This window comes from Otolemur garnettii, unplaced genomic scaffold (assembly GCF_000181295.1).
Source record: "Otolemur garnettii isolate 467f Iridium unplaced genomic scaffold, OtoGar3 scaffold00013, whole genome shotgun sequence".
In the NCBI taxonomy this organism is placed as follows: domain Eukaryota; kingdom Metazoa; phylum Chordata; class Mammalia; order Primates; family Galagidae; genus Otolemur; species Otolemur garnettii.
Genome location: NW_003852408.1, coordinates 1,214,654 through 1,232,839, shown reverse-complemented (window position 1 = coordinate 1,232,839; position 18,186 = coordinate 1,214,654). Strand labels below are relative to the sequence as shown.

Below are 18,186 nucleotides of genomic sequence, written 5' to 3'. Positions count from 1 at the left end.
CTAGGAAACAGGGTGGCCAAGAGGCCCTACAAGGCCAGGTTGTCTCCATGGAATTTAGATGAGGACAAACATCTTCTTTACTGTAAGTAACATGTGACCTGTGTCTTATCTCCAGTCCTGCTCAGGCATATGAAAGAATTCACAAGAAACTAAGGTGAACAGGAGCTGATGATCACCTCATGTCATCCTAATGTCATAGCATTAAAGGGGCTTCACCCTACACCCTATCATAATGGCCAAAATAAAGAACAGCAGCATCACCGAATGCTGGCAAGAAGGCAGAAAAATTCCTAATTGCCGTTGGACATGAGATGGTGCAGTCACTCTGCAAGACAGCGTGACGGACGGTGTCTTCAAAACCTGCACATGCAGTCACCATCCAGCACACTAATTCCCAAGGAATGAGAAGCATATGTTCACCAAAAGCACCTGTCCGTGACGGCCCACAGCAGCTTTATTCATCACAGCCAGAGCTGCAGTCGGCCCAGATATCCTTCGGCAGCTGAACGGTTGAACAGAGACGCCAACGATTCCTCTGCACTGTGTGAATCTCCAGGAAATTACCTTCACTGAACAAAAGCGGTTCCCAAAAGATCACAGATTGTGTGACTCCATTTATATAAACTTATTTGAAATGACCAGAATTTCAGAAATGCAGGGCGGATATGTGGTTGTGGAGGTTAGAGATAGGGCAGAGGCTAGGGAGGGAGGTGGCATGGGGATGGAGGGACCTTGTGGGGTTGGGACATTCCATAGGTGTTTTATACAAACTTTTTAGTGATAAAATGGTATAGAATCATACACACACACAACAATGGGGATATCTGTGAAGTTTACCATTGCAGGAAAGTGGGCAAAGTGCTGTGCACAGCATCTCTGGACTATCCTCACAGCTACACGTGAATCTGTGGTTATGTCAACAATTCTAACTTAAAAAGGAAGAAGGCATGGCTGCAAAGGCTTTCCATCTGACAGTGACTTTGGAATGAATCGATTAATTAATTAAGGACCAGCCCATTAGCAAGCCTCCCCTGACCTTTAGCCAGAAATTTTCCTAACGTAGCAAGATGAAGAAGGAGTTGGAGGGAACTATGAGGTCAACTAACAGCAGGCAGGGAAGGCTCTCCCAGAGGGCACATCATTTTCCCTGAGACCTACAGATGACCAGTGGGAAGCAAGGCAGGGCTCTAGGTAGGAAGGCCGGGGAGATCTCTGTCTGAGCGAGGCATGTGGGCATGGTGTGGACTGTAGCAGGGCAGGCTGATGCTGGGCAGCAGGGGAGGGCACCCTGAGTCTCAGGGATGAGAGGCCTGAGTGAAAAAGGATGGCTGTGCTGTTCTGGGGTGGGCAGGGTAGGAAGGAAGGGTTTTTTTTCTTTGACAGATTTTCAAACTGGTACAAAATGTAAAGTGGTAAATTCACCATCTTCACCATTTTAAAGTGCACAGTTCAACAGTGTTCAGTATACACGTTACTGTGGAAGCAGTCTCCAGGACTTTTTCATCTCGCCAAATTAAAACTCTCCACCCACTAAACAACCATCCTAAAGCCCAAGCCTAACTCATTCCTCTCCCCCATCCCCTGGTGATGCCATTCTACTTCCGTGCCCATGAATGGGGGCTACTCCGGGGACCTTATAGAAGTGTATTCATGCAGCATGCGTCCTGTGACTGGCTTATTTCACGGAACCAAAGGTTCACCCACACTGTAGGCAGGATGGCCTTCTTTTTCAGGCTGCATGATATTCCATCATAGGTACATATGTACCCCACTCTGTTTACCCATTCCTCCATCAGGGACACTTGAGTTGCTTCCACTTTGTGGCTGTTATGAATAATGCTTGTCTTGCTTTGGAGAGACACTCAGAAGTGGGATTGCTGGACTTGAGGAATACTTCTGTTTATTTTTATCTCACTCTGTCACCCAGGCTAGAGTGCTGTAGCATCATCATAGCTTGCAGCAAACTCAAAGGCCTGGGTTCAAGTGATCCTTCTGCCCCAGCCTCCCAAGTAGCTGGGACTACAGGTGCCCACCACACCACTAATTTTTTTCTATTTTTAGTAGAGACAGAATCTCAGTCTTGTCTCAGGCTGGTCTTAAACTTCCAAGTTGAAGGGATCCTCCTGCCTCGGCCTCCCAGAGTGCTAGGATTACAGGCTTAAGCCATGGCGCCCAGCCTCATTTATCTTTCAGACAAGAGTGTCTCTGTGTTGCCCAGGCTGGTCTTAAATACCTAGGCTCAGGCAATCCTGCCTCAGACTCCTGAGTAGCTGGGATTATAGACACCCGCCACTACGGCGCCCTGTTTGTAGGAAAACTTTTGAACCCAACGGGAGGCAAGTGAACACTTTGAGCTCTTTACCAGAGGCTACACCTGCCCGTGCGCCCACAGCCTGAGGAAGACTGACCCACCCCCAGGCGCCATCTACCTCTGCAAGGGGTCAGGGTTGAACCTCAAATGTGCAGCCTGTCAGCTCCCTGAAAGGGCCAGGCCTGGCTGGCCCTAACACTGGCCCCTTCCCCACAGCACCGTGTATCATCACACACACATAGGCAAGGTCCCCCTCAGTGTCATTACCACCAGTCCCCCTTCTCTGACAGCATTGCGACCTTGTGCCCAGGTTTCTGCCGGCCCCACCTGACAAGGACGAGCCTAGTGAGAAGCCAAGCAGGCATCCAGGCAGCTAGGCCACCTCCTCTCTCATGTGGTATTGGGGAGGTATCGGGGGCCAAACCAGGCCCTAGCCCAGGCTGTGCCTTTTCAGCCTCACCTCCCTTCAACAGCAGAACAGAGCTCAGCCTCAGCTGGCTCCCAGGAAATACTAAACCAGTGAGGTGAACGAAGGAATGACTGATCCCCCACAACACACCATGGGCAGGGCTGTGGGGTGCCCCCCACAGCAGAATTCAAAGGCTCCTCACCCAGAGGCATCTGCCCAATACCCCACCCCACCCCACCCTTCAGGACAGCTAGGCCCACCCTGTGCCTTTCTCCAGACCTCTGCCCCAGGCTCACTCAGCCACACCCTGTCACTTTCATTCAGCCAGCTGAGCTTCAGGTCACAGGGCAGGGTGGGATCAAGGTGGCTTCCTGGGGAGAGGGGAGGGACTTGGAACCTTTTACAGCCAGGGACAAAGTCCTCCCTGACTTAAACCCAGCCGCCTGTGCTGTAGCTGGTGCCCTGGTGTCCCAGCCTCAACACCCTACCCACAGCCACCCCACAGACATGCTGGCATCCTGGGTGCTGCTGCTGCTGGGCCTGAGGCTGCAGCTGTCCCTTGGTGTCATCCCAGGTAATGACCCCCCCCCCCCGCACCTCAACACACTGGCGCCCCCTGGTAGCCTGGGTCACCCAGCCACCCACACACAGGCACCTCAGGCTGACCTGGCCTCCTTTCTCCCTCTTTCAGCTGAGGAGGAGAACCCGGCCTTCTGGAACCTCAAGGCAGAAGAAGCACTGGCTGCCGCCAGGAAGCTGCGGCCCATCCAAACAGCGGCCAAGAACCTCATTCTCTTCCTGGGTGATGGTGAGTGTGCAAGGCCTGTCTATCCCTGGCAGCCCTCACAACCCAGCACCCGAGGCCCCCAGAGAATACAGGCCAGCTCGGTGGCCCAGGCCTGACATGGTTCTGCTACTTCAGGGATGGGGGTGCCCACGGTGACAGCCACTCGGATCCTAAAGGGGCAGATGAATGGAAACCTGGGGCCTGAGACGCCCTTGGCCATGGACCACTTCCCATACCTGGCTCTGTCCAAGGTGAGGGCTTGGCCACCTCAGAGTCCTGCACACCAGAGGGGAGGGGTTACAACCAGGGGGCAGGCAGGAGGGAAGAACCCAGGAGAGCTGGGGCCCAGTTAGGGGCCCATAGGTCTGGGTGTCTGCCCTGGAGCAGAGCCGAGGGTGTTTCTGTTCCCAGACATATAACGTGGACAGACAAGTTCCAGACAGCGCAGGCACAGCCACGGCCTACTTGTGTGGGGTCAAGGCCAACTACCAGACCATTGGTGTGAGTGCAGCTGCCCGCTATAACGAGTGCAAAACAAAACATGGCAACGAGGTCATGTCTGTGATGTACCGGGCCAAGAAAGCAGGTGGGCTGGGGCTCCCCTGGGGGTCAGGGCCAGGCTCCAGACCTTGATCACCCACCTAGAACTCTGCTACCCTCAGGGAAGTCGGTGGGAGTGGTGACCACAACGAGGGTGCAGCATGCCTCACCAGCCGGCACATACGCACACACTGTGAACCGCAACTGGTACTCGGACGCCAACATGCCCACCTCGGCACTCCAGGAAGGCTGCCAGGACATCGCTACACAGCTCATCTCCAACATGGACATTGATGTGCGACACCAAGGCCACAGGCTGGGGATGGGCAAAACTGAGGGCCCCTCACTGGCCTGAGTCCCAGGCATCCAACAGCCCAAGCCTTGGCCTGGTAGCATCTGGGGGTGGAGGTGGGGGCTGTAGAAGGTGCAGCCCGGGACAAGCTGTGCCCACAGCCCTGGAGGAGGCCCAGGGGCTCCAAGGAGGGAACAGGGCCAGCAGGGCCCCAAACCTCCCCAACATAATCCTCTGGCCTCAGGTGATCCTGGGAGGGGGCCGCAAGTACATGTTTCCCAAGGGGACCCCAGACCCTGAGTACCCCAGTGATGCCAGCCAGGATGGCGTGCGGCTAGATGAGAAGAACCTGGTGCTGGAGTGGCTGTTGAAGCACCAGGTAATGGAGGCCTAGGGAGTGGGGGCCACACAGAACAGGCAGGGTTGTGGGTATCAAGGACATGGCTGAGGTCTGGCTCTATTCTTCCAGGGTGCCCAATATGTGTGGAACAGCTCCGATCTCATTCAGGCATCCCGGGACCCATCTGTGACCCACCTTATGGGTAATCACACCCTTTCCTGCCCTGCTGCCCTCCAAGCTTGTGTGCATGACATGTATTCCATGATCTCCCACCACTCCCCAGCCTATCAGTCACTCCCAAGACCTCTTGTCTCACAGGACTCTTTGAGCCTGGAGACACAAAATATGAGACCCAACGGGACCCCACAGTGGACCCCTCCCTGATGGAGATGACGGAGGCAGCCCTGCGCCTACTGAGCAGAAACCCCCTCGGCTTCTACCTCTTCGTGGAAGGTGTTTGGGGCCTTGTGGAGCAAAGAAGGAGAGGGCTACTCAGAATGGGCCCAAGTGTCACCTCAGCCCTCTGGCCTTCCTGCAGGGGGCCGCATTGATCATGGTCATCATGATGGCAAGGCTTATCGCGCACTGACAGAGGCTGTCATGTTTGACTCTGCCATCGAAAAGGCAGTCCAGCTCACCAGTGAGCAGGACACACTGATCCTGGTCACCGCCGACCACTCCCATGTCTTCTCTTTTGGTGGTTACACTCTGCGCGGGAGCTCCATTTTCGGTAGGCCTGGAAAGAGGGGCAAGTGCAGTTGCGAAACTTATGTGACAGAAATCTCTCTGGGCCTCAGTTTCCTCACCTGTCAAACGGCAGTAATGATAGCGCGAAGTGCCAGCACTTAGCACACAGGAGCTCACCTCTGTCTCTGCAGGCGTTGCCCCCAGCAAGGCCCAGGACAGCAAGGCCTACACGTCCATCTTGTACGGCAACGGACCCGGCTTCACTGTCAATGCGAGTGGCCGGCCAGACGTCAATGAGAGCGAGAGTGGTGAGTGTGGCCGCGTCACCCAGTCGGCGGCATGGGGCTAGAGGGAGGGGACGCCTGCCCTGTCCTGAACGCCACCTTCCTCCCACCAGGAAACCCCAACTACCGGCAACAGGCAGCGGTGCCTTTGTCCTCGGAGACGCACGGCGGCGAGGATGTGGCGGTGTTCGCTCGCGGCCCGCAGGCGCACCTAGTGCACGGCGTGCAGGAGCAGAGCTTCGTTGCGCACGTCATGGCCTTCGCCGCCTGCCTGGAGCCCTACACCGCCTGTGACCTGGCGCCCCCTGGCGGCCACACCAACGCTGCGCACCCCGGGCCGGCTGCAGGCCCACTGTCGCTGCCACTGTTGGCTGGGACCTTGCTGCTGCTGGGGGCGGCCTTTGCACCATGACCACCCCGCCCCGAACCCATCCCCCAGCCCAAAGACTGAACCCCTTCCGTGCCCAGGAATGCTCTCACCTGGAGGCCTCTATCCCCAGCCCCCACCCCGTGATGCCACCCTAGAGTGCCCACACAGATCTACCTCCTGACAGTCACCTCTCAGAGATAAACCAGCCTCAGACTGTGCTGTGCTCCCCTTCCTCCTCCACAATCCCTCCAGGGAGCAGGACCTGGGGAGTAGACCAAGACATCCATGCTCCTCCTGGGCTGCTGACTCCTCACCCCAACCTCTGAGGCTGGGGATTTCGAGAGGAGGAAACAAGGGGGATCACACCACCTGGTCTCTGCTATCTGGAGGACCAGGAGGGACTGTCCCAGACGAGTCCCCAGCAGGCACAGTGTGCTTCTCGACGGGTCATTCTTCGCTGCGCTGAGAGGACCTGAGAACTTGAACACATGCACACCCCTGGGGAAGCTTAGCTTCCTGCCACCCTGCAACCCCCCCCCAAGACAGCTGCTGTGGCCATGATCCCCAAGGGCCTTTGACACAGTCCTCCCCTGCCCTTCACTGGGCTACCTCCACACCCCTGGAAGCGCTCAGCCGTACTGAGGAGGAGACTTGCTCTGAGTCACTCAGCTACTTGGGTGCTCTTCCCTCCACCCTCCTCTACATTCTAGGCTGGGAGATCCAAGGGGTGGCCTGGAAGCTGTGGGAGCTGAGTAGGGTGGAGCAGGCTATGCCCCTCCCTGGCATCTGGGCACTGGGCATAGCTTTCTGTACAAAGATGACCCTCTGCCCTCCTGGGGCCTCCATTCTCCTGGGAGAGACAAAGCAATAATAAAACAAACTTTTTCAATGTAATGCCAGTAATACATTCTAGAAATCAAAATCACGTGTGCATGGGCACAGAGTGTAAGTGCAGGGGTGGATAGTGCGCACCAGGAGGTTACAGAGGGACTGTTGAACAGTTGAACAAGAGACCTGAACAAAGTGGGGCTTGAGCTGTGCAGAGCAGCAGTAGGAAGGCCCTGAGGCAGCAATCAGCGCGGGTGGGGGGGGGGATCAGAGGGTGGGTGGCTGAAGAAGCTGAAGCCTGAGAGGTAAGGAGGGGTGGGGAGAGATGGGGGTGGGTTTGAAGTCTAGATGGGGGGTGTTGTGTGAGTAGAGGTCTTGGAGGAGGGCCGTGACAGGCTCCCACTGGGAAATTAGCACTCTGGCTACTGATGGGATAGAGGTCTAGTCTTTGAGGTGGGTGCTGGGAACCCAGAAGGGAGAAGTAGACGCCATATATTTCTGATCTCCACCCAACAGCATTCTGGAGCACCCACCCCAGTACAGCTATATTCAGTGAGTGTCCAACCTGCCCCATAGAAAACAAAATAATTACACAAAGTTGAAATCAACTGTTTGTTTTGGCAAATTTTGTAGTATTTATGAATTTATTTGTACATTTACAAAGGTACCAAAAAAGCATTTTACACTCTAGAAATAGTAACGTGATTGAGTATGGTTCCTTATTTACTAAAGTCTTGATTGAACAGAAAAACATCAATTTGAAGGTCTGGGCCTCAGGACAATTTATTTCAATTCTGGGCTTTAGTGACTGTCACAAAAATATGGGAGCTGAATGGAAGAAAGATGTGGTTAGCTAGGCTTACTAAATTATCATCCTCATGTTTAAATTTCACCTACTAATTATGCAAAGATTTTTGTCAAAATCTAGCTAAAATATTTTTGTCTTCCCTGTTGCAGTTAGTTGGTCTTATAAGCCAATGGGAAGTTGTTGCATGTTTCTTTTGTGAAGGGCTCAAAGCCCAAGGATCTCTGTATCTTATTTTATTTCATTTTATTATTCTTTTTTTGAGACAATCTCACTCTGTCACCCTGGGTAGAGTGCCATGACATCATCATAGCTCACAGCAACCTCAAACTCTTTGGCTTGAGCAATCCTCTTGCCTCAGCCTCCAGATTAGCTGGGACTACAGGCACCTGCCACAATGCCCGGCTAGTTTTTCTATTTCTAGTAGAGCTGGGGTCTTGCTCTTGTTCAGGCTGGTCTCAAACTCCTGAGCTCAAGCAATCCACCCACCTTGGCCTTCCAGAGTGCTAGGATCACAGGCATGAGTCACTGGGCCCAGCTGGATCCCTGTATGCCCAGCCAGATCTCTGTATTTTAAAACTCTACAAGTTTGAAAAACAGATTACTCTGGAATTAGCAATGGTTGCCCTGCTGTGTGAATATAAATACTTTGTGAATATTCTAGAAATCCCTGAAGTGTGCCTTGTAAAAGGGTAAATTTTGCCAGGTACAGAGGTGTGTCACCTGGATTCCCAGTTACTGGGAGACTGAGGCAGGAAGCTCAAGTAAGCCCAGGAGTTTCAGGTTGCAGTGCACTGTGATAAGAGCCACTGGTTTCCAGCCTGGGCAACATATTGAGGCCCAGTCTCTAAAAAATAAAATAGAAGTATGAATTTTATGGTATGTAAATCATATCTGAATTTTAAAAAGCAGGCTAGTTACAGTGGCTCATGCCTGTAATCCTAGCACTTTGGGAGGCTGAAGTGGATGGGTCACTTGAGCTCAGGAGTTTGTGACCAGCCTGAGCAAGTACAAGCCCCTGTCTCTACTAAAAATAGAAAAACTGAGGCCAGAGGATGGCTTGAGCCCAAGAGTTCGAGGCTGCTGTGAGCTATGATGATGCCATAGCACTCTACCCAGGGTCACAAAGTAAAACTGTCTCAAAAAAATAAAAGAAGAAGAAGAAGAATGCTCTTTTTTTAGCATGAATTTTCATTCTAAGATATTACTTTCTCATTTTTCCTTAAAAGGACATCTTTATCTTGAACGGGCAGATGCAGAGAAAATACATTTATTCTTTTCAAACTTTTTGTTTTTGTTTGAGACAGAGTCTTACTCTGTTGCCCAGTTAGAGTGCCATGGCATCAGCCAAACTTACAGCAACATTAAACTACCTGGCTCAATGATCCTCCTGGCTCAGCCTCCCAAGTAGCTGGTACTGCAGGTGCCTGTCACAGTGCCTGGCTATTTTCTCTATTTCTAGTAGAGATGGGGGTCTCACGCTTACTCAGGCTGATCTCGAACTCCTGAGCTGGAGCAATCCTCCAGCCTCAGCCTCCCAGAATGTTAGGCCACCAGGCCCCTTTCAAGGTTTTTACTCACTGCCTATGACTGATGGCTCTTGTCACCGCAAGAAATAACAGCGTATCAATCTTTAAGAAGAAAGGAGGGGCTTGGCACCCATAGCACACTGGTTATATTGCCAGCCACATACACCAATGTTGGCAGGTTCAAATCTGGCCTGGGACAGCTAACCAACAATGACAACTGCAACAAAAAATAACTGGGCATTGTGGTGGGCACCTGTAGTCCCAGCTGCTTGGGAGGCTGAGGCAAGAATATCACTTAAGCCCAAGAGTTGGAGGTTGCTGTGAGCTGTGACGCCACAGCTCAAAAAAGAAAAAAAAAAGAAGAAGAAGAAGAAGAAAAAGAAGGGAGGGAAAATTAGGAGGAAGAAAACAAGAATTTAGGACAATTCTTTCTGTACTTTTTTCTATTTCTTTTTTGAGACAGAGTCTCACTATGTCACCCTTGGTAGAGTGCTATGGTGTCACAGCTCACAGCAACCTCTAACTCTTTGGCTTAAGCAATTTTCTTGCCTCAGCTTCCCATGTAGCTAGGCCTACAGGCACCTGCCACAACACCTGGCTATTTTTTATTTTATTTTATTTTATTTTTTTGGCCAGGGCTGGGTTTGAACCCGCCATCTCTGGCATATGGGGCCAGCACCTTACTCCTTTGAGCCACAGGCACTGCCCACACCTGGCTATTTTTTTGTTGTTGTTGTAGTGTCATTGTTGTTTAGCTGGCCTGGGCCAGGTTAGAACCCACCAACCTTGGTGTATGTGGCTGGTACTATAACCACTGTGTTACAGGCGCCGAGCCTCTTTCCCATACTTTGCCATAAAGAGGATGCACTCTTTGTGGTTGGGAAGTTTTCAGGTCACACCAAATCTCATTATCAAGTATCATAAAGCTCCTAGTCTAATACAACAATGTTGGTCTTATAAAATTAACCCTACTGATGCCCCCTGCCGCATTTTATGTGTGGGTTTCTACTTTTTTCCTGCAATGATTGGACTATACATGAACTGATGAGTGAGTTTTGCAGGTGATGCTACCTGGGCACCCAATCTTTACCCAGAATCCTTTCATTAAAAAATCCTTTCTGGGCTCGGTGCCTGTAGCTCAGTGTCTACGCCACCAGCCATGTACACCAGAGCTGGCAGATTCCAATCCAGCCTGGGCCCGCCAAACAACAATGACAACTACAACCAAGAAATAGCTGGGTGTTGTGGTGGGGTACCTATAGTCCCAGCTACATGGGAGACTGAGGCAAGAGAATCACTTCTGTAAGGCGTGACGCCACAGCACTCTACCCAGGGTGACATAGTGAGACTCTGTCTCAAAAAAAAAAAAAAAAATCTTTCTGAGTAGCTGTCCCATCAGTGGCTTCATATTTCCACAGTTTCCCCCATATGACATTGTTTTTATCAAACAAGGCATTTAACTGTTGGCGATATATCTTCTCTGCTGTATCTTTCCTTAATAGCTCACACATACAAAAAATGGTTTGTGTATTTCATTATTGGAACAGAATCCAGCAAATAACTTAAGTTGAGACGTGTTAGAAACATCTGTGCTTTCAGCCCACTGTACAGCAAACCTCCCACACTGGGTAATTTGCTCTAACACGCGTTTCTTCCCATCGGTGCCGTTTCTCTACGTCTTCCAACAGTGTTTGCTGACAGAGAAATGCCTTTCAGTTTGTCGACAGATCATTCACTGTTCATTGTTTCTGCCATTTGTACTGCAGCAGAAAGAGTAAATGTCTGCCTGGTGGTAGGTAGTGTTTTTTGTCTTAATATTTATCATCGCTTGGGGAAACATCAAAATGTACTGGGTTGAACGGCACATAACTTTAAACATCGCTGGGAAAAAATTGCAGGGGGTTCTCTTTTGTGAAAGCTTAGTTTTGTACATGGGCTTGCTAGCCAGGTAGATTTCATGCTGCTGTTGACTAATACCTCAAGGGACAAGTCACCCAGGGCAGCTTCCCCAGTGAGACAGGGCAGGGCTACCTCAAAGGGATTTTTGTTCTGCTTATTTTTATAATAACTAAGGCTAAATTCTAGTCAGATCTGCACCTCTGGGGATGTGAGCTCTCCGCAGGAGTCATAAGGAAATCTCAGCACTGCCACATCTGCTGTTGTTCACCTGCTCGGATTATTGGTGTTACCTGCAGTTTCTTTACAGGAATCTTTTATAAGCCATTTGACCATGTTGGAGGATGAGTTTGGTTAAAACTAGATCATATAATCCATAAATCCACTTAGGCAGACACGCTGAACTCTAATCCATCTCAATCCGCTAAAAGTGTGCAATCAGGGGAGGGGGTGCATGTCAAGTTCTGGTCTGCAGCACCCCATTCTCTTCATTCAGGACACATGAGAACTACATGGGGTAGGTGCCAAGTTGAAGGGTAAAAGTGCCAGCACAGAGCTCTGTACTAAATATGAGGAGCTGTCATTCCTGTCTTTGGGTGCTCGCTGCCCAGCACACAGCAGATGCTCAGGAGGGTCTGATGTCCAAACCCTTGAGGTCCAGGTGGTCCCATCATCTTTCTGCATCCCCTGGAGGAAGATGTTGGGCCCTGGGCAGGCCCCCTAAGGCCGAACAACCCCTATGACTGTGGGCACCTGGCTCCCTGCAGAGTGCAGACCAGGCAGGGACCCCAAGGCCATTGCAGGTTCAGTTCCCACCAGACCTGGAAGGCCCCCTGCTCAAGGAGCCCCTCGAAACCCTGCCCCTGCACAGCTCCACTGGGAAGAAGGGGCGTAACCAGCATGCTACCAGTAGCCTCTCAAGAGGACTCAACCGGGAGGCCGGCTGCGCTGTTCTCCTGACCTTGGTGCTGAGGTTGTATCTGATGCCACCCTTGGCCCCCTGCTTCTAGAAACAGGTCTCCCCACCTGGTTAGCATCTACGTGACTGGTCTTCGCCCCTAGAGGGAGTCCCCCTGAGACCCTGCCTCCCCGCCCCCCAGAGGGGCCTCCAGGGGCCTGAAGGAAATTGCTGAGGAGCTGCAATTCCACCCTGTCATCTAAGGTGGCTCCAAGGCTACTGGCTCCCAATGACACTGACAGGAGCTTCCCAACCCCAACACCAGCACATGGCTGGAAGTTCACCTTGATATAATCTGGCACCAGGGACCCCGGATGTTGCCAACACTCTTGGCTTGATGCTGGGGAACTAGTCACGTGCTTCATGAGCAGCCCCTCAAGTGGGAAACAGCTGTCCCCCCCAAATGGTGAGGACATCATCTGCCTTAACAAGGACACGTCCAGGCTCCAGTGGCCCATTCTGGCCTTTTCTTTGCTCACCAGATTTGCAAATTTGTGGTTATTCAGCTGGCAGATGCCCCCCCATACCTGGCCAGGGCTCCTCAGGTGGGAAGAAAGTTCTCCCCAAAGGAACTGCCTTCAGAGCTCTCCACACAGATCCCTGACAGCAGCCCCTGCAATAGTTTGGCCCCACAGGATGGTGGGAGGCATTTTTTATTGGTATTTATGCAAAGTATAGATAAGGAGTGATGCGGTTTAACAGCACCATGTGACAAGGGCTTGGGGATTTGAGCTGCCTCCCGGCCCAATGAATCAGCCCTGAGCTGCTGCCAGAGGCTCCCGGCTTCTGGGCGGCAGCCGAGGTCGGGGAAGCCAGCGCAGCCTCAGTTCCTTCCAACATGATGAGCTCATGCTGGACACTGGCCCAGCTCGGACAAACCATGTGCCCTATCTGGCCCTCTGGGCACCTGGAACCCTGCACCAGGGTGGCAGGAAGCGTAGGGAGGAGGAAGTACCTTTTGTGATTGATGAGGATACTTTATTTATTTGTATATGTGTTTATAGTTTTATTTAATTTTTAATTGACAAATAACAATTGTGTATACTTATGGAATACAACATGAGGTTTCAATACATGTATACATTGTGGGATGAATACGTCAGGCTGCCTGGCATATTCATCACCTCACATATTTATCATTTCTTTGCAATGAGAACATTTAAAATCCTCTCTTTCAGCTATTTTTAAATATACAATATGTTATTATTAACTATAGTCACCTTGCTGTGCAACAGAACCCCAGAACTTATTCCTCAGATCCAAATGTAGCTTTGCATCTGTTAGCAAAAGTCTCCCCTTCCCTGTCCTCCCCGCAAGCCAGCTGCTGCTCCCATTCTGCTCTCCACTTCTATGAATTCAACTTTTTAAGATTCCACATATAAGTGAGATCATACTGCATTTGTCTCTCTGTGCCTGGCTTACTTAACATAATACCCTCTATCCTGTACTTAGGACTTCCCTTTTCTCAACATCCTTGCCAACAGTCGCCTTCATCTTTTGCTAATAGCCAATCTAACAGGCTTGGTGTGAGATCTCCTTGTGGTTTCAATGTCACAAATAATATTTAAGGGTTCCCTTTTCTCAACATCCTTGCCAACAGTTGCTATATTTCATAGCTGCTATGTTCATCTATGTTGTTGCAGTGACAAAACTCCCCATTGTTTTTAAGGCTGAATAATATTCCATTGTGTATATATGCGACACTTTTAAAATCCGTTCACCTGCCGAGGGATTCTTAGGTTGTTTTTACATCTTGGCTATTTACATCTTTGGCATACTGATTTCAGTCCCTTTGGGTATGTTCCTGGCAGTGGGATTGCTGGATCACCTAGTACAAGTAATTCTAGTTTTAGTTGGTTTTTTTTTTTCATTTGTTTGTTTGTTTGTTTGAGACAGAGTCTTACTTTCTTGCCTCTGGTGGAGTGCTATGGTGGTATAGCTCACAACAACCTCAAACTCTTGGCCTCAAGCGATCCTCTTGCCTCAACCTCCCAAATAGCTGGGACTACAGGTGCCCACTATAACGCCTGGCTATTTTTCAGAGATGAGGTCTTGCTTTTGCTTGGTCTGGTCTCAAACTCGTAAGCTGAAGCTATCCACCCACCTTGGCCTCCCAGCATATCGTTACAAGCATATCGTTGGCCTTACAAGCATATTGTTTTTGTTTTTTGAGGAAACTTCATACATTTTCCAACATGGCTGTACTAATTTACAGTACCACAAACATTTCTTAAGGGTTCCCTTTTCTCAACATCCTTGCCAGCAGTTGCTGTCTTTCATCTTTTGATAATAGCTAATCTAACAAGCATGATGTGATATCACCTTGTGGTTTTAATTTGCATTTCTCTGATGATTAGAGACATTGGGTGATTTTTTCATAAATGAGCTGGCCATTTGTATGTCTTTTTTAAAGAAATGTCTATGTACGTCCTTTGCCCTTTATTCAAATAGGATTGTTTTCAGGTTATTAAGCAGTTTTGAGCTCTTGTATATTTGGATATTAGTCCTTTACCCAATGTATGATATGCAAATATTTCCTCCTACTCTATGGACTATCCCTTCACTATAACTGTTTCCTTGGCTATGCAGAAGCCTTTTCATTTTATGTAATCCCACTTTTCTATTTTTGTTTTCATTTCCTGTGTTTTGATATCATATCTAAGAAATTTCTGCCAAGACCAATGTCATGATACTCCCCCCTCCTGTTTTATTCTAGTAGCTTTATGTGTATAGCTCATGCCTTGCATTTGAGTCTTTAAATTTATTAACGTCAATGATTCTTGTGTAGGGGCCTGTTTTCATTGTTCGGCATGTTGTTATCCAGTTTTCCCAGAATTGTTTATTGAAGAGATTGTCCCTTCCCCACTGTGGTTCTCACCACCTTTTCTGAAAATCAGTTGACCATACATGTGTGGGTTTAATTCTGGACTCTCTATCCTATCCCACTGGTCAATGTGCCTGTTTTTATGTAAGTACCATGCTGGTTTAATTACTATAGCTCCATAATATATTTTGATAAGAAAAGTCTCCATCTTTCTTCTTTTTGATTAAGATTGCTTGGCTATTCAGGGCTATTTGTGATTCCATATACATTTTATGATTGCTTTTTCTATTTCTGTGAAGAATGACATTGGAATTTTGATAGATATTGCATTGAATTTATAGATTGCTTAGAGTAGTATGAACATTTTAGCAATATTAATTCTTCCAAACCATTCAACCTCTTTGAATGTTTTATAGTTTTCAATATGCAGATCTTTCACTTCCTAGGTGAAAGGTGAAAGGTGAAAGGTTTTTTTTTTTTTTTTTTCCGCAGTTTTTGGTTGGGGCCAAATTTGAACCCACCACATCTGGTATATGGGGCCAGCACCCTACTCCTTTGAGCCACAGGCGCCGCCCAGTGAAAGGTATTTTTTTAATGCTATTGTAATGAGATTGTTTTCTTAGTTTTTACTTCAGACAACTAGTTGTTAGTATATAGAAACACTACTGTTTTTTTTTTTTTTTTTTAAGACAGAGTCTAACTTTGTTACCCTCAGTAGAGTGCTATGGTGTTACAACTCACAGCAACTTCAAACTCCTGGGCTTAAGTGATTCTCTTGCCTCAGCTTCCAAAGTAGCTGGGACTACAGGTGCCCACCAGAATGTCTGGCTATTTTTAGTGATTTCACTCTGGCTCAGACTGATTTTAAACTTGTGAGCTCAAGCAATCTACCCACCTCAGCCTCCCAGAGTGCTAGGCTTACAGGCATGAGATACCAGCCTGGCTCTGTTGCCCAAGCTAGAGTGCTGTGGCTCAGCCTAGCAGCTCACAGCAACATCAAATTTCTGGATTCAAACAATTCTCGTACCTCAGAGTCTCAAGCAGGTGGGACTACAGGCACCTGCCACAATGCCCAGCTAATTATTTTTTGGGTTTAGTAGAGATGAAGCCTTGCTCTTGCTCAGGCTGGTCTCACGCTCCTTTCCTCAAGTGATCCTCTCACCTCGGCCTCCCAGAGTGCTAGGATTACAGGCATGAGCCACGGTGCCTGGCTCATTCTTTTTTCTTTTTACTCCTTAGACTGGATGATTTCCAGTGACTCGTCTTGGAGCCCACTGATCCTTCCCTCTGCTTGGTTTTGTCTGCTGTTGACCCTCCCTTTTCAGTTCAGTTATAGTATTCTTTAGCTCTCTGATTTCTGTTTGGTACTTTTTTATACTTTATGTCTCTTTGTTGAAATTCTCGGTGCATTCTTACATTGCTCTCCTGACTTCAGTAAGTATCTTTATGACCATTACATTGAATTCCCTATTTGGTAAATCACATATCTATACTTCACATGGATTGATTTCTGGAGATTTATCTTAATTTTTTATTTGGGATATAGTCCTCTGTTTCTTCATTTTCCTTGATTCTCTGTTTGGTTTTGTTGAATTAGATGGGATGACTCCTTCTCCCAGTTATGTCAGATTGGTCTTATGTAAGAGAAGAATCTCCCCAATCCATCCAGCATAGAGTATAAAGTGTGTCTCAAATCTTTGTATGTCTCCTGACTATTGTCTCCATTGGTAGTAAACCCCTGGAGCTTAAGATGTGCCACATCATGTCAGTAGCCCAAGACTGTAATATAGGAACCAGCCCCTCTACATATACTTGGAAAGGTCAGGGTGTTGGCTATATGTTCCAGCTCCTTCTATCTTCTTGGTGAACCTGAATACAGGCATTTATCTCTAATTCTCTCTGCATTAGGCTGAGAGGAGGACCCCTGGAAAATGCCTGTTTAGTCTGCACTCTCTTTCTGGTCCTGGAGAGATGGCTGCTGGAATCTGTTGTCTAGAGCCACTCAGGAATGCCAAGATTCATTGATGCCTAGAGCTAGGTCATTAAAGAGACAGTCCCGTAGGTGGTGGAAGCTATAAAAGTTCTTCCACTTGGCACATGGCCAAACTCCTTCCAGGAAGAATGGGTGGACCTGGATTTATCACTGGGGTGAGCCGGAGGGAAGGCTCATGAAGTACCAAGCTCTGGTGCCAGCTGTCGAAGGGCTCGTACTTGTTTCTCAGGTTAGCTCCCTGTGCAAGTTCGTTAGAAGTCAGGCTGTCGAGAAGCCAGTGGAAGTGTGGGCTGTGAGCCCTTTTAGAGAGAAAATGGGAGCTGCATGGTCCTACTCCATTTCTGCTACTCCAAGGGTGTATAATCCCTGGAAGCATTTGTACACCTGGGTTTTTTTTCTTTGTTGTTGTTGGTTTGTTTTTATTTTTTATTTTTTTGACATAGAGCCTCATTTTGTTGCCCTCAGTTGAGTGCTGTGCCATCACAGCTCACAGCAACCTCAAACTCTTGGGCTCAAATGATTCTCTTGCCTCGGCCTCCTGAGTAGCTGGGACTACAGGCGCCCACCACAATATCTGGCTATTTTTGGAGATGGGGTCTCACTCTGGCTCAGGCTGGTCTCGAACTCCTGAGTCCAAGCAATCCACTGGGCTGTGCCTCCCAAAGTGCTAGGATTACAGGAGTGAGCCACCTCATCCAGGCTGCACACCTGTTTAAAACCACTTCTATGATTTAGGGGCACTCACATATGCCTGTTCCCTTCTGTTCATAAAGCTAAGAGGTTTGGAATGGAGTCCTCTGGGAGGTGGCTGTGGAACCAGGGCACTGGATGCACAGCACAAACACTTTGTAAGGAGAAAGAGGGGCCTGTATTTTTATTTAGGGGGGGTTAGAATGTTTTGTTTTGTTTTGTTTTTAGAGAGAAACAGGGTCTCTGGAACGCCTGGGCTCAATGGTCCCTCCACTTATTTGGGAGGCAGAAGCCACCAAGCCTGGCTAAATTTTTAAGTTTTTGTAGAGTTGGGGTCTTACTGTGTTGCTCAGGCTGACCTCGAACTCCTGGGGTCAAGTGATCCTCCCACCTCAGCCTCCCAAAGTGCTGGGGTTGCAGGTGGGAGCCACCATGTTTGGCTGGGGCTGTGTTTTACAAGCCCCCTCTCTGCACTGCTCCTGCAGGATGAAGCCCAGGAGGGCTTGTGTGCCCATATAAAAGCACTGCTTTTTTCCTGTGGTCTAGAGACACTTGTGTGTCTTGTCCGCTCTGCTCCCAGAGTTGGTGAATTAAGAGCCAGACTGTGAGGAACCTCAGAGTTAGGGTACCATACGTAAGATCC

The 18,186-nt window shown here is 49.1% G+C and overlaps 1 protein-coding gene across 1 annotated transcript; it reads left to right on the top strand.

Moving 5' to 3' along the window:
• Positions 1-3,142: 3,142 nt before the first annotated feature.
• On the top strand, positions 3,143-6,906 carry ALPI (alkaline phosphatase, intestinal). Its single transcript, XM_003784859.3, has 11 exons — positions 3,143-3,294; positions 3,412-3,528; positions 3,643-3,758; positions 3,919-4,093; positions 4,170-4,342; positions 4,584-4,718; positions 4,809-4,881; positions 4,998-5,132; positions 5,218-5,409; positions 5,558-5,674; positions 5,764-6,906. The coding sequence occupies exons 1-11, from the start codon at positions 3,228-3,230 to the stop codon at positions 6,060-6,062; spliced, it is 1,599 nt and encodes a 532-aa protein (XP_003784907.1). The 5' UTR covers positions 3,143-3,227; the 3' UTR covers positions 6,063-6,906.
• Positions 6,907-18,186: the final 11,280 nt, after the last annotated feature.